The 22,322-nt window shown below is 46.5% G+C and overlaps 1 protein-coding gene across 1 annotated transcript in view; it reads right to left on the minus strand.

Moving 5' to 3' along the window:
• LOC146863610 (uncharacterized) overlaps positions 1–22,322 on the minus strand; it is a 221,331-nt gene that overhangs the window by 38,871 nt on the left and 160,138 nt on the right. Inside the window, exon 3 of the mRNA XM_085627637.1 lies at positions 21,113–21,289. Within this exon, the coding sequence (XP_085483763.1) occupies positions 21,113–21,289 (177 nt within the window). The remainder of the gene's footprint in view (positions 1–21,112; positions 21,290–22,322) is intronic.

Below are 22,322 nucleotides of genomic sequence, written 5' to 3' on the forward strand. Positions count from 1 at the left end.
GCTTTACTTACTGCCTCTGAGATAAGCCTGTCTGTTCGTGCCAAGCTACCAAGGGGGTGAGCAGGGGTTATTTTAGGAGTTTACCCCCTTACCCTGACTAGAAGCAAGGGTCCCTATTTGGTCAAAGGTATCTACCTCTACCAACTAGAGACCCACAAATCTAACAATATCCTTAGGTCCAAGCATCATATGCTCAGGTACAAGAATCATATGCTCAAGTGCAAGCATCATATGCTCAGGGGCAAGCATCATATTCTAAGGTACGAGCATCATATGATCGGGTGTAACCATCATATGCTCTGAAGCAAAAATCCGATCTTCAGGTACCAGCATCATATGTTCAGGAATAAGCATCATATCTTCAGCTACAAGCCTCATATGCTCGGATGTGAACATCATATCTTCAGGTAATAGCATCAAACTTCTAAGGTACATGTATAATACGCTCAGTTACAAGCATCATATTCTCAGGTGCAAGCATCATATGCTCAGGGGCAAGCATGATATCTTCAGGTACGAGCATCATATGCTCAGGTAATAGCATCATTCTCAGGTACAAGTATCATATGTTCAGTTGCAAGCATGATATCCTCAGGTAAAAGCCTCACATGCTCAGGTGCAAGCATGATAACCGCAGGTTAGAGTCTCACATGCTCAGGTGCAAGCATTAAATCCTTAAGTCCGAGCATCATATGCTCAGGTACAAGCATCACATACTCAGGTACAACATCATATCCTCAGGGTCATCCATCATATTTTCAGGTACACATACCTTACACTCATATACAAGCTGTAGGAGAGTAGGATCTGCTTCACATGGGTACCCCCACTTTTTGCTGGTGTTTCACTGTTTTTCGACCTTAGTCTGGCTGTGGCCCTGTGTTGGTCTTGGCCCTAATGGTGGTAGTGGTTTTAGGCCTCTGGGCACTTTAACAGAGTGGCCCAGTGTAAAGTGCGTACGCTCTCTGAGTGCGTGTGGTGAGATTGGCCTGCCCTCCCAAAGGAATGCATGGAGGATATGTGTGTCCCTGGTAATTCCTGATGTGAGTGGAGTGCAGGGTCGAGTTTAGTATGTGCGGACTCGTGAGAATCAATGCTTCGCCATGCTGTGCGCAGATTTATGGTGACTGGTGGAGAAGTGCCACTTCTAGAAGTTGGCATTTCTGTGTACTGTGTGTCTGCCTGCCTGATGTGGAGTGCATGTCTGGCTTGTGATTGACAGGAGCTGAGAGGGCTGGGGAATTCCAGGAGCCAGGGTGAGTCTGCCCGGTGGTAAATGGAGAGATCTGCATGTAGATGGGAGGGAGGAGTTGCACCTGGGACCTGAATAGGGCTGGGCCCTCCCTCCACAATGCTGGCTCCACCTGCTGTCTGATGTCCCTGGCCTGTCCTGTGAATAGAGAGGAGACCTGAGCAAAACAAAGTGCTCCTGAACCAGTTGTATCTGGTTCTCCCCTTGCCCTGCAGTTGTATAACAAAGGAAAGTGCTGTATAAAAGAAGGGTCTGTGACCCCATGAAGATGTTCTCGTTTGTGGACTTGAATCTGCCAGGGGCGTGCTGCTGCTGGGGATCAGGCGAAGGCTTGCCTCCCGGAGCTCTGCCCTGACCCTGGATGCCTGGAGGACTGCTTCTTGGGACCCTTCTGCTTTGCTAGGACTCCAGGACTTCTTCGACTTTGTGCTTTTATCCCTAGCGCCTGGGAGCGCTTTATCTTAATTTGCCCTTTATTTTTAGGAGGAACCTCGGTGACTTGCCCTTGCAGCGCTGGGCTGCAATCGCCTTTGAGGGAACCCTCAGCATAGGGATTACCCGTCATGCGAATTTAACTGCGGTGCCCACCCCGCTTAAGTGCTCCCTACCGGGTGCCCACCCTGCTTATGTGCTCCCTAGCGGGTGCCCACCCCGCTTTATGTGATTATTTTTAACTTACGAGGGAGCCTACCCCTCTTACTGCCGAAGTAAAGAAAGTAATCACTGCCACGGCCCACAGGCAGTCAGGCAGCCTTGCCCGGGACGTGGGCAGAGCCTGCGGTGCAGCAGGAAGTTATCCCTCGAGAGGGGCTCCCGTGAGCTGTTGGGAGCCCCGGTGCACGCTGAGGAAAAATCCAGGCGGGAGCCCACCCCGCACTGGACGGCACCGGAAGAGAAGAGGGCAGCCTGTGGCCTCGCTGGCCCCATCCTAAAGTCCCGGTCCCGATACGGTGGACCGGGTGAAACTAGTGCGGCAGCAGGATTCCCTCGGAGGGGGCGCGAGACACATTGCCGGTGCCTGCCCCCACTCTGCATCCAAGTGAGGAGCCTTCCCCCACCAAGAGCCGGTGAGTGAGTGAGGGCTGGGCGGGGGACAGGGCCGCATCATGGGGCCGAAGTGCTGGAAAGGTCCCATGTAGGTGACAGTGAGGGCACAGTGCCTTTGCCATGAGCAGACCCACCATAGCGGGCCGCTCCAATGTTATCTGCTTATTTTTGCGCACACAGCCTCAGGGGCACTGGGTGCAGGGCCCCTACAGTAATTTACAGCTGCCCCGCTTGCTAGAGGGCAGCTGCCACGTTCCATAGGCATGATGTTGATGTTGTTTTAGGGGCCAGCCTGCTCCCCCGTGGCCATATTTGTTCCAAGGGTTAGAGGGGCCCGTGTTAACAGTTATTCATAGCGCCAGTGCGCCAGTGCGCTCCACGTTTCGGGGGCAAGTTCTTTGTCTTGATTGTGGCCTAATTATTTCAGTAGCCAGTGTGCTCCATGGGACGGGCCCGATTCACAGAACTAACTTAAGACAAAATCCTAAACTTACTACCATTTTGGTACTCACAGAAGGCACTTACTCATTTTGGTATTCACAGAAGGCACTTACTCATTTCGGTATTCACAGAAGTTAGGAGTCCTAACTTTAGGACTCCTAAATGCCTTCTGTGAATACCGAAAGTCTTAAAGTTAGGATTTTTCTCATTTTAGGAGTCCTAAAGTTAGGAGTCCTAACTTTACTACTAGTAAACTGAGAAAAATCCTAATTTTTAGACTTTCGGTATTCAGAGAAGGCATTTAGGAGTCCTAAAGTTAGGAGTCCTAACTTTACTACAACTAAACTGAGAAAAATCCTAATTTTAAGACTTTTGATATTCACAGAAGGCATTTAGGAGTCCTAAAGTTAGGAGTCCTAACTTTACTACTACTAAATTGAGAAAAATCCTAATTTTAAGACTTTCGGTATGCATAGAAGGCATTTAGGAGTCCTATACTTAAGAGTTCTAACTTTACCACTACTAAGCTAAGAAAAATCCTAATTTTAAGACTTTCGGTATTCACAGAAGGCATTTAGGAGTCCTAAAGTTAGGACTCCTAACTTCTGTGAATACTGAAATGAGTAAGTGCCTTCTGTGAATACCAAAATGAGTAAGTGCCTTCTGCGAATACCAAAATGGTAGTAAGTTTAGGATTTTGTCTTAAGTTAGTTCTGTGAATCGGGCCCGACATGTTCATTCTCAGAGCCAGAGAGATCTAACGTTGGGCACATTTGTTTGAAGTGCCATTGAGAACCCATGCCACACTTTTATTATTGTTCCCAGCTGCCCAGCAAGTAGTGGGCAGCTGCACCATTTAGGCCTTGCCTTATTTTAGGGGACATGCCGAATTCAGGAGTGAGACGCACTCCTTCGCCCCCATCTTTTCCTGCACAGCTGCGCAGCGCTTAGTGCCAGCTGCAACATTTAGGTTTGCGCAATGGCGCACCTGGACTTCCGCTGCATAGGCAGCGTGCCCTGACTGTTGGGACACAGGGCATTTGAGCCCCTGTTTGAGATGGCCAGTTGGCCAGGGGGGCTGTTGGGATTGTAGGGCGCCAGGCCCTAATGTGAGTGCGGTATTAGGAAATGTTATTCATTTAGTATGATTTACGCACCCTGTGTTATACCTCTAAATGTGTTTTATGTTCATGAGGTTGTTTTGCATATCATGGTTTATGCTAGTGAGATTATGTTCCGCTGTGTGATTTACGCCCCCAAATGTAGTTATGCTTAGGAGGTAAGGGTCTAATGTGTTTAGACTTGTGAGAGAATTGCATAATGTGTTTATGCTGATGAGGTTGGCGTACAATGCGTTTGGCGCCTAATGTGATACTGTGCATAATGTGGTTTATGTTACAGGCTGATGCTAAGTACAGTGGTTACCAGTAGTTATTGGTTGTGTTCTCTGTTTATGATAAGTTCTACATTTACTAAGTTCACTTTGTGATGGTACTGACAGCGGTCCAGTTGCCCTGTCAGATGTAAATAATCCCTTGTAAATATTGCCCAGTGTCAGTTGGCACAGTGTATCATATGTGCTTACTATTCTAATGTGTTATGATAATACAAAGGCTATTTTTATATATAACCTTGTGTGGAGTTCATTTGTGGTGTGCCTGGGATGTTGTTGCTGTATGCGTGCGCAAATGCTTTACACATTGCCTCCGGGATAAGTCTGACTGCTCGTGCCAAGCTACCAAGGGGGTGAGCAGGGTTTATCTTTGGCGTGTAACTTCCGTGCCCTGACTAGAGTGGTGGTTTCTGCCTGGCTTTGGCGCAAGCCTTAGCCAACCAGAAATCCCATTTCTAAAACCCTGCTAATCAGGACCACAGACCAGCTGCTTCCTCTCTAACATGGTTTCCATGTACATTAGGTACATATCTAATTGGATTCTGGAGTGCCTTATAAGCCCCTAGTATATGGTATACCATGTACCTAGGGCATAGGTACCTCAGAGGCCTACCAGGGGTTGAAGCATGTATTTTGCCACCCCTGGGAAGCACTCCAAAATGACACCGCAGGTCTGCTACTGCAACCTGGGTAAGGGTGTGCTTGCACCCCTTACTGTGGTATAGGCCACCTACATCATTACCTTATACAGACACATATAAACCTATAAGCTACTCCTATGGCAGGCCTTGACAATCCTGAAGGCAGAGTGCTTGGTTTTATGTGAGAGGGTGCCCAAGCATGAGCTGAGCCCCTCTGCAGCATTCAGAAATACTTCCTTATGGTTGTTCTGTGATACAGCCGTACCATATACTCTTATGTGCATTATAACCCCGCAGTAAATGCTAACTTTTGGATGACTGCATCAAAACGTGTCGTGTTTGGTGTCAAACGCTTTGGAATACTACCCCCCCTGTCAGTCCTGGTGGCGGGGGTAGCATTCCTCCCTTCTAGAGGGAGAGACATGTTCACACTGGCTTAACCCGGTTAAATCCTTTCAAAGCCCTGGCATCACAAAATGGATGCCACAGGCACGGGTCTGGCCTCCTGCTGCTGACCGAAACTCTGGCAGGTAAGGCCTGGACAATAGGTTTCCTGTCACAAGGAGGTGTAACCACTTCCCCAGACAGGCAGATGTGTATTGGGGCAGGGTGGGTGCATTCAGAGAATGCTTTTGAGACACTGCCTGGGGCACACAAGGTGTCCCTGTGCATAGCCCAGTTCAAACCGGTTGCAGGGGCACTCAGCCCCTGCTCTTGTGTGAAACTAGACAAAGTGGAAGGGGTGTAACCACCCCCACCCCAGGTCCACCCATAGATGGGGCCTTAGAGTTAGTCCATCCCCTAAACTTAGTATAAGTATAGGAATCCAGTCCCTAGGACTTTAGATTACCCTGGACAAACCTCTGCAACATATATCCTGGACCTTTGACTTTCTATCGTGACTAGAAGACGGAAGAAATCTCCCTTGGGGTCAAGGCACCAAAGAAGCAACTGACCGGTCGGCAATTCTGAAACTCCCACTGGACGCCAAAGTCTCTGCATCCCCAGAGGTAGATTTCCAGACTTCCCCGAGGCTATCCTGCGTCCACAGCAAAGCTGAGGCCCGTGGCTATCGTGGGTGATGTGGAACCGTGACCCCTGGACACTGTGAACTTTTGCAGCAACACTATCTTCCTGGACATCCTCGAAGTTATGCTTTGGTCTCCGAGTAGCCCCAGCATTAAGCACCTCTTGCACAGAAGATTTTAGGCCTCCACTCCACGAGTGACCCGTGGGCCAAGTGTGACTGCTTGAGGCTCCTTCGCGATCACTAGTCCGTTGGCTAGAAGGTCCCCATGAAGGCAACTCCTTTTCTAATTGGGCGTTCCTGGTTGCCCCAGATGTGCCCTGACGTACCCTTGCTGGGTGAGTCCCTCAGACCTTGCTGGTCTGCACTTCAATCCTTTCTCTGCATTCCTGTGACTTGCTGTTGCCAAGGCTTGTTGGGTCCTTTCTGGTCGATGATACTGCAGAACTCGTCAGACTTCGTGGGACAGCTTGAATCCAGCTCATGGACTTCATCGACGCCTCCTGGACCTTGTGGCTGAAGAGTCAAGACACCCATCAACTCACCTGACGCACCCAACATCTGTGAGCATTGGTCCATCCTGCCCTAGGTCACAGGCAAGTGACCCAGACTCTGTCCCCTCTGCTTTCAGGTTTCTTACATCCTAGATCCAGGCTTGGATCTCTCCGGACACTTCTCCTCTTCACCGCAGCAGCAGTTCTTTGCAGGCTTCCATTGAAATCGACGACGCGACCCAACACCAAAAAGCACCTATGCACCCGGTTTCCCTGGGTGAGGTAACTCGAGTACTCCGGTGCTCTCGTGGGTGCTAGCCCTAGAACTGCCTAAGTCCAAAAGGGTTTGGTCCTGACTCGATTAGAAGTGTCCCTAATCTTTAAAATGCCAACCGCGAAATTCCTCATAGAAGATAATAGGAACCCGCGGTTGTGTTTTCACACCGCATACGGCTCCCGTGGGTCCCCTGTGACACTACCTTGGGTGGTTCCTTGGGGTCCCAGCGATTCTAGAGGCAATATGTCTAGTGCCTATTACAGTCGTGGTTCTTATACCACTTTTTTAGTATATGGTTTTGTATGTCCCTAGGGCCAAAACGTGTATTTGTGCTTTTACTGATGCTTGATCACTTGTAACTTTAGTACTTCGAACTCCAGTCTCATAAGGAGACTAGAGGGGTGTGTTTTATCTTAAATACATATATTTTGAATATATACCTGGTGTGGTTGTTTTTTCATTTGATCATTCAAGAGATTATAGACTGGTAAAACAAGCTGCTTTACATCCCTTCAAAACTTAGCCTGAAGGCTGCTCTCCATAGCTATCACTAGGATAGCTTTCATATAAGGTTGTCTTTAACCATTCACCATAAGGGGTTGTTTGGGCTGATACAAGGTGCCCACTAGAACTAGTGGACATCATATGTCAGGTCAACTTCTCACAATGAGGATCTCTCCTTTGCTCAGTTTAGGGCCTTATGTTCAATTAGGAAGCTGAAGACAGGCAAAAGAACAACCACCCAGCCTCTCATAAAGATACTTAAGCTGGATGATCTCCCAGGACCTAGTGGTTTTGATGGGGTAGGCAGTGTGGGTGAGGCAGCAGGTGAGGGTGGGCCTAGGGGTAGTAATTCCCCTGACCCTACCTCTAATGCTGACCAGACAATGACAATGATCAGAATTCTGGTGAACACAGCTTTCCTGGATGAGGATGAGGAGGATGACAACAATGCTTCTTTATTCCTCCACGTAGAATTGAAAGTAGGGCTATGAGGGATAGATCTCTGACAAGGTGATCTGTCCAGTCGAACTCCTCTATAGGGACCTCTGTCTCTTCTCACATAGGGAAGGAAACCTCCCAGGAGAGGAGAGTGAGACTGCTGAAGTACGAGCAAGATAAGTTCAACCTCAGAAAGCAGCAGATGGCCTTAGATAGGGAAGCCCTAGAGCTCTACAGAGCTAGTAAAAAGGAGAGACTAGAGTCCCTTGGTGGCATCAATTTCCCTAGAGATAGGGAGAGGTCTTATGACCATAGAAACCTAAGCAAGATTGTCCCTCCCTACCAGAGTGGGGATGACATCCACAAATGGATAACTGCCTTGGAGAGGGCCTGTAAAGTACAGAAGGTCCCTCAAGGTCAGTGGGCAGCAATCTTATGGCTCTCCTTTGTAGACAAAGGTAGAGATAAGCTCTTCACTGTAAGAGAAGAGGATACTGATAACTACAAAGTCTTGAAAAGTGCTCTAATAGATGGGGTTGGCCTAACCACTGAACAATACAGGTTAAAGTTCAGAGACACCCAAAAAGCACAAAATCAAGACTGGGTTGACTTTGTTGACTGTGCTGCTAAGGCTCTGGAAGGTTTGTTATTGGGCAGTAAAGTGTGTGACTTCACAGGATTGTACAATCCGATCATGAGGGAGCAAATTCTTAGTAACTGTCAAAATCAGCTGTTGCACCAGTACCTGGTAGACTCAGAATCTGACCTCTCTCCAAGAATTGGGAAAGAAGGCAGACAAATGGGTCAGAACCAGGGTGAGGCAGAAGGTACCAAACCAAGGTGGTGACCCAAAGAAGCAGGATTCCAAAAACTCTGACAAGGGTAAAGAACAGAAGTTTTCCAAAGGGCCCCAAAAATCTTCTTCTAATGGGGAGTCACAGTCAAGTAAGGGTAAAGGCCAAATGAAACCTTGGTGCAAAATCTGTAAACAGAAAACTCACTGGACCAGTGACTGCACCAAGTCCAAGGAATCTACTCCAGCCACCCTTACCCCTAAGGCAACTGTGACCCCTAGTACAGCTACAATGGGTGGTGGGAATACACAGAATAAGGGTGTAGTAATGTTGACCCTGGGTTCTGAGATGGACTCTGGCCTAGTCAGAGTTCCAACTCAGGCTGTGCTTGTCTGTGATAGGGGCATGGATATGTCCTCCTGTGTGAGTCCCAGTATCCTGGGCAAATACAGACAACAGCCTTTAATTAATGGGGTAGGAGCTTGGGCATTCAGGGACACAGGAGCAAGTGTCACCATGGTGACAAATGATCTTGTGGATCCTGGGCAGATTATACTTGGTGAAATGTACCAAGTGACCAATGCTAGCAATGTCAGAATAGACCATTCTCTGGCAGTTGTTAACGTCTCCTGGGGAGGGGTAACTGGCCTTAAGAAGGTTGTGGTAAGTGCAGACTACCAGTACAGTGCTTGCTTGCCAATGATCTAGAGACTTCAGCTTGTCGTGAAGTGGAGCTCAGGACACATGCAGAAATGTGAGGGATCCATGCTCATGTCTTTGCTGTGACCAGGTCACAGGCCAAAATGTCAAAAGCTGGACAGGCCCTGGATTCTGGAATAATGACCAGGTGCCTCACAAGAGGAGGAGCAGTAGGGTTAAGGCAGAGCCTTCCCACCTGACTCAGAATGCTGACCTCAGGGAGATGATCTAGACCCTGAAGAAGGAACTGTCCCAGAGGAGGTTGAACCTGACCAAGTTGAGTTCTTGGGGACAGGGGGCCCTTCCAGGTCTGATCTGAGCCAGGAGCAGAAAACCTGCCCCTCTCTTGAACCCCTCAGAAAGCAAGCTGCTGATGAGTCTGTTGGTAATGCTAGTGGCACCCATAAGGTTTATTGGGATGATGGACTCCTATACTCAGAGAGTAGATACCCCAAGTCTGGTGCATCCAGGAGGTTGGTTATACCTCTGAAGTTTAGGGGCTTCCTATTGACACTAGCCCATGATATTCCCCTAGCAGGACACCTGGGCCAGAACAAGACTTGGGACAGAATTGTCCCTCACTTTCACTGGCCCCACATGTCTGAGGACACAAAGGAATTTTGTCGCTCTTGTGTAACCTGCCAAGCCAGTGGCAAGGCAGGTGGCACCACAAAGGGACCAGCTGATACCACTACCTGTCGTGGGGGTGCCCTTTGAAAGGGTAGGGATTGACATTGTTGGTCCCATGGATCCCCAAACAGCATCTGGGCACAGATTTATACTGGTGGTGGTGGATCATGCCACCAGGTACCTAGAGGCAATTCCCCTAAGGACCACTACAGCACCTGTAGTGGCAAGAGCTCTCTTGAGTGTATTCTCAAGAGTAGGCTTTCCTAAGGAGGTAGTATCTGACAGGGAGAAAACTTCACATCTAGTTACTTGACTGCTATGTGGAAGGAGTGTGGAGTGAACTACAAGTTCACCACACCCTATTACCCACAATGCAATGGTTTAGATGAGAGATTCAACAAAACCTTAAAGGGCATGATTAAAGGACTCCCAGAGAAGCTTAGGTGAAAATGTGACCTGCTCTTGCCCTGCCTTTTATTTGTATACAGGGAGGTGCCTCAAAAGGGGGTTGGCTACAGCCCTTTTGAACTTCTGTTTGGTCACCCTGTCAAGGGTCGATTGTGTTTGGTGAAGGAAGAATGAGAGTTACCTCTCAAGCCCCCAAAGCAAGACACAGTGGACCATGTAATTGGTCTCCGCTCCAGGATGGCTGAGTACATGAAAAATGCAAACAAAAACATTGAGGCTAGCCAGGAACTGCAAAAAGCCTGGCATGACCAAAAGGCTGTACTGACTGTTTACCAGCCAGGACAGAAAGTGTGGGTGTTGGAGCCTGTGGCCCCAGCATCCCTCCAGGACAAATGGAGTGGACCCCATACAATTGTTGAACAGAAAGGGGAGGTTACCTACTTGAAAGACCTTGGAACCCTTAGGAGTCCCCACAGGGTACTTCATGTCAACAGACTAAAACCATATGTTGGCAGGGCAGACATGGGCTTGTTCATTGCTACTGATGAAGGACAGGAGGAAGAGAGTGACCCACTCCCTGACCTGTTTTATCAGAACCCTGATGATGGGTCAGTTGATGGTGTAGCCTTGGCAGCCAGCCTCACTGTCCAGCAACACACTGACTGCATAAACCTTTTCAGACAGTTTAGACATACGTTTTCTCTGACTCCAAGTCAGACCACCTGGTGCACTCATGAAGTGGACACTGGGGACAGTCTACCTGTGAAGAATAAGATCTACAGGCAACCTGACCACGCAGGGACAGTATAAGAACAGAACTCCAAAAGATGTTGGATTAGGGTGTGATTGAACCCTCAGTTAGCCCTTGGGCTAGTCCAGTAGTCCTGGTACCTGAACCTCACACCAGTGGTGGGAAAAGAGAGATGAGGTTTTTGTGTAGACTACAGGGGTCTCAATGCAATCACTAGGACTGATGCCCACCCCCAGGGCAGATGAGCTGATAGATACTTTGGCCTCAGCCAAGTTTCTAAGCACATTTGACCTGACAGCTGGCTACTGCAGATCAGACTAGCTGATGATGCAAAGCCAAAGACAGCATTTTCTACCCCTAGTGGGTACTATCAATTTGTGGTAATGCCCTTTGGTTTGAAAAATGCACCTGCCACTTTCCAAAGGTTGGTGAATCGAGTCCTAGCAGGCCTGGAAGACTTTAGTGCAGCATATCTAAATGATATTGCTGTCTTTAGCTCCACCTGTGAGGATCACCTGGTCCACATGAGGACTTTTTTGGAGGCCCTGCAAAAAGCAGGCCTAACTATCAAGGCTATTAAGTGCCAGATTGGGCAGAGTCAGGTTTTGTACCTGGGCCACCTTGTAGGTGGAGACCAGGTTCAACCATTGCACAGCAAAATCGAGACCATAATGGAATGGATTGCTCCAACTACCCAGACTCAGGTGAGAGCCTTCTTAGGCCTGACTGGGTACTATAGGAGATTAGTCAAAGGATCAATAGTGACACCCTTGAATGATTTAACTTCTAAAAAGATGCCCAAAAAGGTTCAGTCGACAGCTAGCTGTCAAAAGGCATTTGATGACCTGAAGCAGGCCATGTTCACTGCTCCCATTCTGCAGAGTCCTGACTACTCCAAGAAGTTCATTTTCCAAACAGATGCATCTGAATTGGGGGGTGGGGCTGTACTGTTACAATTGAATGATGAAGGTCAGGATCAGCCAGTAGCTTTCATAAGCAGAAGGCTGACCCCTAGAGAGAAATGTTGGTCAGCCATTGAGAGGGAGGCCTTTGCTGTGGTTTGGGCTCTGATGAAGTTGAGGCCATACTTGTTTGGTACTCACTTCCTTGTTCAGACAGACCATAAGACCCTCTTATGGCTAAAACAAATGAAGGGTGAAAACCCCAAACTGCTTAGGTGGTCCATTTCCCTACAGGTGGACTTTACAGTGGAACATAGACCTGGGAGTAACCATGCCAATGCAGATGAACTCTCTAGGTATTTCCCCTTAGAACATGAAGACTCAACTGATCAAGGTTAGTTTAATGTCCCTGCGTTTGGGGGGGGAGGTTGTATAGCAGAGTAGGATCTGCTTCACATGGGTACCCCCACGTTTTGCTGGTGTTTCACTGTTTTTCGACCTTAGTCTGTCTGGCCCTGCTAATCAGGACCACAGCCTAGCTGCTTCCTCTCTAACATGGTTTCCATGTACATCAGGTACATTTCTAATTGGATTTTGGAGTGCCTTATAAGCCTCTAGTATATGGTATACTATGTAACTAGCATGCAAAAGCACCCCCAATGATTTGGGGTGTGTCCCCCAGGTACTGGTTGAAGTCCGCACGTGCGGTTTCTAGTTTTTGGAGCGAAAGAAGTTCATCACAAGTTGGAGTTTTCACAAAGTGAAACTTTACTGTTTTCTATTCCTTCATAGAAAATCAAATGTCATTTTTAGTCCATGAGCGAAAATATCTCCATTACGATTTACAATTACATTGTCGTTCCCAATGCATTTCGGCAAGACTGCCTTCGTCAGGGGAAATCTACAAATAATCATACATATCATGAGTGTGATATACGAGGATACAGTGTTCTTTTTCATACTATGTAACTAGGGCACAGGTACCTCAGAGTAGGGGTGGGCGGAATTTGCGTAATCGCGTTACGCAAATCTCCGCGAAACGGTAAAAAATCTCCGCGAACATGTAGAAATTCCGCGAGCACGCGGAATTGCTTGTTCGCGATACTTTTTTCTTGTTCGCGATCGCTGTTTGCATGCTCGGGGTGAAATATCTCGCGAACACGCATATTGAGAACGCGAACAAGCAAATATTTCGCGAAGTTGCGGAACGTAGATTTTTGGGCAATTTCGCGTTCTCCGCGGAACGCGAAATTACCCAAATTCCGCAAATTCCGCGAACGGAACGGAATTTACCGCCCAGGCCTACCTCAGAGGCATACCAGAGGCTGACGCATGTATTATGCCACCCCTGGTAAGCACTCCAAAATGGCACCACAGGTCTGCTACTGCAGCCTGGGTAAGGGTGTGCTTGCACCCCTTACTGTGGTATAGGCTACCTATATCACTACAATTGCACACACATATAAAACCTATAAATCACTCCTATGGCAGGCCCTATCAATCCTGAAGGCAGAGTGCTTGGTTTTTATGTGAGAGGTTGCCCCTGCTTGAGCAGAGCCCCTCTGCAGCGTTCGGAGTACCTCCTCTGATGCTGTTTGTGGTGCAGCCTGACCATATACTCTTAAGTGCATTATAACCTCGCGGTAAATGCTAACTTTGGGATGACTGCACGGAAACATGTCATGTTTGGTGTCAAACGCTTTGGAATACTACCCCCCCCCCGCCAGTTCTGGCAGTGGGGGTAGCATTCCACCCTTCTAGAGGGAGACATATGTTCACACTGGTCTAACCCGATAGGACTTTCTTGAGCCCTGGCATCACAAAATGGATGCCTCTGCCACAGACACGGGTCTGCCCTCCTGCTGCTGACCGAAACACCAGCAGGGGAGGCCTGGACAGTAGGTTTCCTATCCCAGGGAGGTGTAACTACCTCCGCAGACAGGCAGATATATATTGGTGCTGGGCGGGAGCACTCTCTGGTGCTTTGAAGTCCTGCCCTGGGGGCACACTTGGTGTCCCTGTGCATAATCCAGTTCAAACTGGTAGCAGGGGCTACCTTGCCCCTGCTCTGGAGCGAAACTGGACAAAGGAAATGGGTGTAACTACCCCTCTTTCCAAACCCTCCCATAGGTGGGTCTCTAGAGTATGTCCAACCCCCAAACTTAGCATAAGTATGGGAACCCAGTCCTTGTGACTTTAGATTACCCTGGACGAAACTCTGCAACATATATCCTGGACCTTCAACTTTCAATTTCGACTAGAAGAAGGAAGACATCTCCCTTGGTGTCGAGGAGTGACTCCCTGCTTTGCAGGCACCAAAGAAGCAACTGACCGGTCTGCATCGCTGAAGTTCCCACCGGACGCCAAAGTCTTTGCATCACCAGAGGTAGATTTCCAGACTTCTCTGAGGCCACCCTGAGTCCTCAGCAAAGCTGAGGCCCGTGGCTATCGTGGGTGATGTGGAACCATGACCTCTGGACACTGTGAACTTTTGCAGCAGCACTGTCTTCTGGAACTTCCTCGAAGTTGTGCTTTGGGCTCCGAGTAGCCCCAGCCTTGAGCATCTCCTGCACCAAAGGTTTCTGGCCTCCACTCCACGAGTGACCCGTGGGACAGTTTCCAGTACGGCTCCTTCGCGATTGCTAGCCCGTGGGCTAGTAGGTCCCCATGAAGGCAACTCCTCTTCTGATTGGACTTTCCTGGTTGCTCCAGACGTGCCCCGACTTACCCTTGCTGGGTGAGTCCCTCAGACCTTGCTAGACTGCAACGAAGTCCTTTCTCTGGTTTCCAGTGACTTGCCGTTGCCAAGGCTTGTTGGGTCCAATCTGGACGCTGACACCGCAGCACTCAATACAGTCACAGTCACTCAGTACAGGACTAGCAAATGCATTTATACACCTACATAGCCACTCACACACCACCAATCATCCATAGAGGTACTCTCACACCTAGTCAGTCATGCAAATAATTAATCACACTCCCATTTACTCACCTATGCAGTTATACACACACAAGTTCACTTACTCATAAAAATAGTACCACATTCTTACACTCTTATACAATCACTGATACAAGCACACACTCAGCCATACAGCCACTCTCACAATCACACACTCTCACATATACCCACTTATATACTCTTACACACATATATACTGCCTTTCACATATGTAGTTACTCAGACATGTACCACTGAGATATACATTCAATCACTAACACACCCATACATACACTCACCCAACCATACAGTCCATCACAGATGCACTCTTAAAACCATGCACCCATAGAATCACCCACTCACACATGTATGCACAGAGTCACACACACCCCACCCACACAAACACTCAGGCACCCAAAAAGATACTCAGACAACCAATCAATAACCCATAGAGACACTCATATAGCTATTCACAAAACCATGCAGCCGCTTATACACCAACAGACAGACAGATACAGACATTCACACAGTTTAGTCACTAGTCTGCAGTAAGATACGTTTAATGACTCACTTATACAGTCAGTCACGCACCTACTAAGTCATCCATTCACACATTTATACAGCCACTCATTCTTCCATAGGTTTTTCCCTATATATATATTAAACATATTTAAAATTTACAGAAACACACACTCACTGGATGATGTCATCAGTCATGTCATCAGTGATGTAATTTCAGATGTCATCAGTGATGTCATCAGTGATGTCACTGACCATGTCATGAGTGATGTAATATGTGACGTCATTAGCAGTGCATTGTGGGGGCGCGAGTTATAGTTAGCTGAACTAACTATAACAGGGGAATTTCTAGGGTTTTGTACGAGGGAAATGTCCAGCTAACTATAACGCCCCTGAAACCTATGGTTTTTTCAGTGAATGTCTAAGGTTTTTTAAATGCCAATTCCTAACTATAACGCCCCTGAAACCTATGGTTTTTTCAGTGAATATATATATATATATATATATATATATATATATATATATATATATATATATTCATATTCATATTCTGCAACTCAGCAGCCTTTCCGCAACTGTAAAAACGGAGAGCACACTCGGATAATTTTCTCTCTGGTGTTTATTGTGCAGACTATCCCCCCTCTTCTGAAAGAAAAATAAAAATAAAATGTGTATATATATATATATATTCACTGAAAAAACCATGGGTTTTACACACGTTATAGTTAGGAATTAGCATTTAAAAAACCTTGCAAATTCACTGAAAAAACCATAGGTTTCACACATGTTATAGTTAGCTGTACATTTCACTCGTAAAAAACCAATGAAATTCCCCCGTTATAGTTAGTGCAGGCAACTATAACTCACGCGACCGCAATCCTCTGCTGATGATGTCAGATATTACATCACTGATGACATATGTGTGTTTATAAAAAATAAATATTTGTAATATATGTACAGCTAAAGATACAGTATTAGCATCAACAGAGGATTGCGGTCGCGTGAGTTATAGTTGCCTGCACTAACTATAACGGGGGAATTTCAATGGTTTTTTACGAGTGAAATGTACAGCTAACTATAACATGTGTGAAACCTATGGTTTTTTAAGTGAATATATATATATATATACACACACACACACACACACACACACTCACTAAAAAACAGAGGTTTCAGGGACGTTATAGTTAGGAATTAGCATTTAAAAAACCTTACAAATTCACTGAAAAAAACCCACAAGTTTAGGGACGTTATAGTTAGGCTGACATTTCATTCGTACAAAACCAGAGAAATTCAGCCATTATAACTTGCGCCCCCTCAATGTCAGCCTAACTATAACGTCCTTAAACCTGTCGTTCTTTCAGGGAATTTGAATTTCTAAGGTTTTTTAAATGCTAATTCTTAACTATAACATCCTGAAACCTCTGGTTTTTCAGTGAATTTCTAAGGTTTTTAAAACGCTAATTTCTAACTTTGCGTACATAGGTAGGACATGTGCAGAAAGAGGAAGAAAGGCGCAGAAAGAAGCAAGAGAAGTGCAGAAAGAGGCAAGAGAGGTACAGAAAGAGGAAGAAATGTGCAGAAGGATTCAAGAGAAATGCAGAAAGAACCAACAGAGATGCAGATAGAGGCCTACTTTGACTGTACCATACAACAGACTCATACAAAGTAGCCAAATCACTAATGCTTCTCCCAAGATGTCTTAACTCCCATTTTTCTCTTGAAGGTTGACTATTAATCTACTGCTCAGAATGTTAGGCCTACCAAATATAAAACAGTAATCCTGAGCATATCACTGTTGTAAGTCTGACCAAGTTTGTGAAGGTATGCATGTGTGTCTCTGATTTTACCGAGTGACATGTTACATAAAGATAAACATGGAAATACTTGAATACCTGTGTTTCAAACAGCATACTCTGTAAATATGTGTACAAAAAGGTGTATGTATTTTTTTCTGCTCATAATACAGGGCACATGGGTATTCAATAGTACATTTGAGGGCCTCTAAAAGACCTATATACATAAGACATGTCCGCCTGTGCAACTGAATGACAGAGAACATTTAACCACCTTTATTAGAAACTACCCACTTTTTAAGCTAACATCTTTAGATGCATAGCACATGTGAGAATACATATACAAGTAGACATATACCTCAGTCACTAGAGCACACAGACCTTTAAGCTTGACAGCTTGCACTTCCCATTTGAGTACAGAAAGAGGCGAGAGGAGTACAGAAAGGAACAGGAGTGCAGAAAAACAAGAGAGGTGCAGAAAGAGTAACAGATGTGCAGAAAGAAGCAATAGATATGCTGAAAGAGGAAAGGGGGTGCAGAAAGAGGCAAGAGTGGTGCAGAAAGAGGGAAGACAAGTGGAAAAAGAGGCAAGAGGGGTGCGGAAAGAAGCAAGAGAGGTGAAGAAAGAAGCAAGAGAAGTGCAGAAAGAAGCTAAATATGTGCAGAAAGAGGCAAGAGAAGTCCAGAAAGAGGCAAGAGAGGTGCAGAGAGATGTAAGGAGTTACAGAAAGAGGCAAGAGAGGTTCAGAAAGAGGGAAGAGGGATGCCGAAAGAAGCAAGAGAAGTACAGAAAAAGCCACAAGAAGTGCAGAAAGAAGCAACAGTGGTGTAGAAAGAGGCTAGAGGTGTGCAAAAAGAGGCAAGAGAAGTGCAGAAAGATGCAACAGATGTGCAGAATGAGGCAAGAGAACTGAAGAAAGAGGCAAGAGAGTTGCAGAAACAGGCAAAAGAGGTACAAAAAGAGGGAACAGGGGTGCAGACAGAGGCAAGAGTGGTACAGAAAGAGGAAAGATGGATGCAGAAAGAGACAAGGGAGGTGCAAAAAGAAGCAAGAGCAGTGCAGAAAGAACCAACCGAGGTGTAGAAAGAAGCAAGAGGGGTGCAGAAAGAGGCAAGAGAAGTGCAGAAAGAGGCAAGAGAAGTGCAGAAAGAAGCAACAGTGGTTTCCCCTGCTCTGCACCGGCACGTAATGCTCCACACAGGCACTTGAGAAAGTCTGCCACAAGTGGGCGCTGTCTGACTAATTTAGATGTGACCACAACAACAGGTAATTATTAGTTTAGTATACATTGACTATTACCAGCCTCCTAAGCCATTCTTATAGCTTTGGGAGCCTGGAACAGATTGAATTGTCACACTTATGGGGTTTGATGGTTAGTGGTTGTATTGTACCTAATATTGGCAGCGCTGGCAGGGGCAATGTGTGATATAAGCTGCAGTGGCCCCCTGATGAGTGCCCTGGCACTTATTATTTTCCAAATCAAGCACTGCTCTGTATGCAACAGGCACCTGAACTTCTGCCCACCTTTGCTTTCAGAATGTATCCATCGATACATTGACAACTCTCTGGGTCGGCATGACACGTTTGCGTCGTCTGTTTGCTCTGTTTGTCCCAGTTCCATCTCCCATTCTGTCACAACAAAGGCACATGTCCCCACACACAGTGTAGCCAAAAGTCCTTTTGAACCTTAAGATATTTATTGAAATGACAAGTTTGAGCAGCCCACAGCTTTCCTAGGTGAAGTTTACAACCCTGAAGCACCCTGAGAGGTCTGTATCTTTCTTGGAGCTGACACACATGCTTGTGCAGTTTACAACCCAGAAGCACGCTGAGATGCCTGTTCCTTTCTTGGAGCTTACACATATGCTCTTGCAGTTTACAACCCGTGTTGCAAAGTCATCCTTGTGCCCTGGGGACCCCCCTTTTTTTTGCTGACTGCTATTGATGGTAACTGACTCTGACTGTCCCAGGGCTCTGCCTAACCAGGCCCAGGGCCATTGCTATGCTAAAAACACACTTAGAGATCACTGAGAAAACCTACATACACTCAGGTACACTATGCGTTAGGGTACCCCTTTAATGGGCATGGCTTCCCTTTAAGGCCCTAGTTCATAATAGGGCAGGGGAATCAAAACTACCTTGAAGTCCCTAGTATATAATAGCGCATGCCAGTTTAGAGGCCGGCAGCCATTTTTTGCACTTGCATGTGTGAACTGCCGAGGCCTGAGGTCATTTTAAAAGCAGCCCTGAGTTGCAGGACTGCTTTCAAGTGTAAATTGTGCCAAAACTCGACTTTGGTGTTTGGGGCACTTAAAAATTAATAAAGTACAGTATTATGGCATATTAGGTACCCCCAGGGTCTCCCCTAGGTGTCCCAGGGATGGAGGGGTGTCGGATAATTATGAGGAAGACCCTTATAAAATAGGTTTTACATGCCCTGTGGATAGTTAAATTGCACATTTCACTTTCCTTATTGTTGGAAGGTCCTTCCCAAAATCGACTTTTCTTTTAGGAGCACCGTAGAGTGAGGAACTGAAATATATTTGCCTATTCAGAACCCCTAAAGTCTCCCCTGGTCTCCCGGGGTGGGGGGCTGTAGATATAGGCAGGAACCTTATAAAATAATTTTATATAGGCCCTGGTGTTGAAGAAATTGCAAGGTTCATTTTCCCCATTACCGATCCCCAGCCCATAGGCTAACATGGCAAAACATTATTGATTAATAACTACCACATGAAATATCATTCAAAGACTCAGTAGAAGGGTATTGATAAATCCAACAATATACTAGTGTTGAATTTATCCTAAAATGTACAGGCAAGAAGTTATAAGACTTTGTCTGTAAGCCAAACTTCAGCCTTCCAGTGATCTGCCCTGATCACTCCGAGATGAGTGGGTGAGCCAGGCTGCTTTGATGGATATGAGCCATCCTGGAGGTTGGTTTAGCCAGCTCTTGCTCCTCTGCTAAGACTTCAGCCATAATGAATTGAATGAGAAATAGCGCTTTCTGGGTGCCCATTGTGCCACACATTGGAGGAAATGGTCATGCTCTGGGGTGTTGTCCTGCACCTCATTGGACAGTAGAGCCCTCCTGCTTGATCCCAGAGAACACTGAATAAGTATCTGAGAGGAGCAGGGCCTCTCAACTCTGATGCCTGAATCTGAGAGAAGAAGGAGGATTGCTGAGCTGGAAACTTGATCTACACCATCAGGCCCTGAAGTCTGACTGACTGCGCCTGCTGCATTATCTGGAACTACAGACATTTGAATGTACCTTGTTTCAAGAGGAATAAACAGTGGACGCCAAGCTGGAAACTTGATTTGCATCATCAGGCCCTGAATTCTGGCTAACTGTGCCTGTTGTATTATCTGGAACTACAGCTCTTTGGATGTACATTGCTTCAAGAGGAATAAACGGTGGACACTAAGCTGGAAACTTGATGTGCACCATCAGACCTTGCATTCTGACTGACTGCGTCTGCTGCAAAATCTGGAACTATAGCCTTTTGGATGTACGTTTTTTCTAAAGGATAGGACTCTCTGCAAGCTACAGGTTAACTGATCTCACCTTCATCCACTACACTAAGAGTACCCTGCCTGGAGTGCATCCAGTGAAACTTTAAGGGTTTTGGCCAGATGCATTGTGGGAATTGTGGTCCCAAACTTTCCAGGACCATCTTGGAGCTTCTAGACCATTGGAATGTGTTTTGGACTCTATGGAGCCTCAAGAGAAACTACAGGAATTTTGGAAAAGTTCCAAGCAACTTTAGGAAAAAACTCCATTAGGTGACTAAGTGCTAGAAAGTGTTTACTCTTTAAACATTCATATCTCAGGTTCTCTATATTGGATTTATTTTCGTTTTGGTGTCAGTTTAAAGATAAAAATATTTACTATTTTTATAAATTGGTGTTGGATTTTTATCGTGTGCTGTAATTGTTTACTGTAGATGGTGTTTTTAAAAACTTTACATATCTGTCTCTGAATTTACGCCTCCCTGCTCACAGCCAAGCTACCCAGGGCTGAGCATGGGAATAATTTATTGAGACCTGTTCTGAGCCGAAGACTGTGTTAGTGGCCTTATTGCCAGTGGTCGATGCATATTTACCACAACCAATAACCCACTTTCCAACATCCCGGAAGCACCCTGCGATGCCTGTACCTTTCTTGGAGCTCACACACGTGCTTGTGCAGTTCTCCTTACTGCTGAAACGGTTTCCGTTGCCCTTACAGCCACCGTAGATGAAGCTGTCACACTCCTTCTTCTCGCTGTTGTAGTACCACATCTCCATGTAGGCCTCGCAGGGCCCCTTGTCCGGCGGCAAACTGCACACCTCAGCTGCATGGGGGGAAAGAAAAACATGTCACTCCACATTTGCGGAAATCTTTGTAGTTTCTATAGCAGTTTCCTGTAAGGAAAAATATTCACATTGTTACCTTTTGTAGTCCATGCAATACATTAACTCTTGGCCCACCTGCGGAGAGTGCTATGGTGACCTGCAGCGTCCTCTAGACAAATAAGGACAAAACTGATATACTCTTTACAGTCATAAAGAATGCTTCTGGCGTGTGTTTCTTACTCTTGGATTTCCAAGAGTTAGAGGAGTTTCTTCGAGGAAATACTGCTTTGTGGATCTGGCTCTGTGGGAGTGTGCGAGAATCTGAGATGTCTTGTCTTGGAAGGAGTCCTGGGTTTGGGCTCTAGTTAGGGTCAGGTAATCCCAACAGGCCTTGTGGACTCCCCCAGAAGGACACTCTCAGGTACTCATCCCTCTCAGCCTTGCCCTTGAACTTGTATATGTGTCCACCGGCTCAACTTGTTGACCAACAGCGTCTCCAGTTTGTGTTCACAGACGCACCAGCTGCACCGCGCTTGATGAAGCCAGGAACGTCTCCAGCCTCTCAGGTCAACTGAACCACAAGAAGGCCTGTGTGTGATGTACAGGGGGAGGTTCTACTAACTCTGAGCATCTACTATTGGCCAGGACCTATGGGAAACTGATGACACTCAATTCAGCAAACATATTTGGGTTTTTGACTGATCCCCAAAATCAAACCCCGTATGAACTCAGTTGTGAAGGAAACCATTTGCCTGCTTCACAGCCTGGTCTCACCGCTTTTTCTAGTCACTGAAGGGTTGGACTAGTGTAAGGTGGTGAGTTCGTGCAGGAATCTGGCTCTGTATATTCTATCCCAAAGCAAGGTATAGTGTGCACAGAGTCCAGTGGAACCCCAGAGGTATATATAGGAATCTGGCTCTGTATATTCTATCCCAAAGCAAGGTATAGTGTGCACAGAGTCCAGTGGAACCCCAGAGGTATATATGAGAATCTGGCTCTGTATATTCTATCCCAAAGCAAGGTATAGTGTGC

Source organism: Triturus cristatus, chromosome 2_1 (genome assembly GCF_964204655.1).
Source record: "Triturus cristatus chromosome 2_1, aTriCri1.1, whole genome shotgun sequence".
In the NCBI taxonomy this organism is placed as follows: domain Eukaryota; kingdom Metazoa; phylum Chordata; class Amphibia; order Caudata; family Salamandridae; genus Triturus; species Triturus cristatus.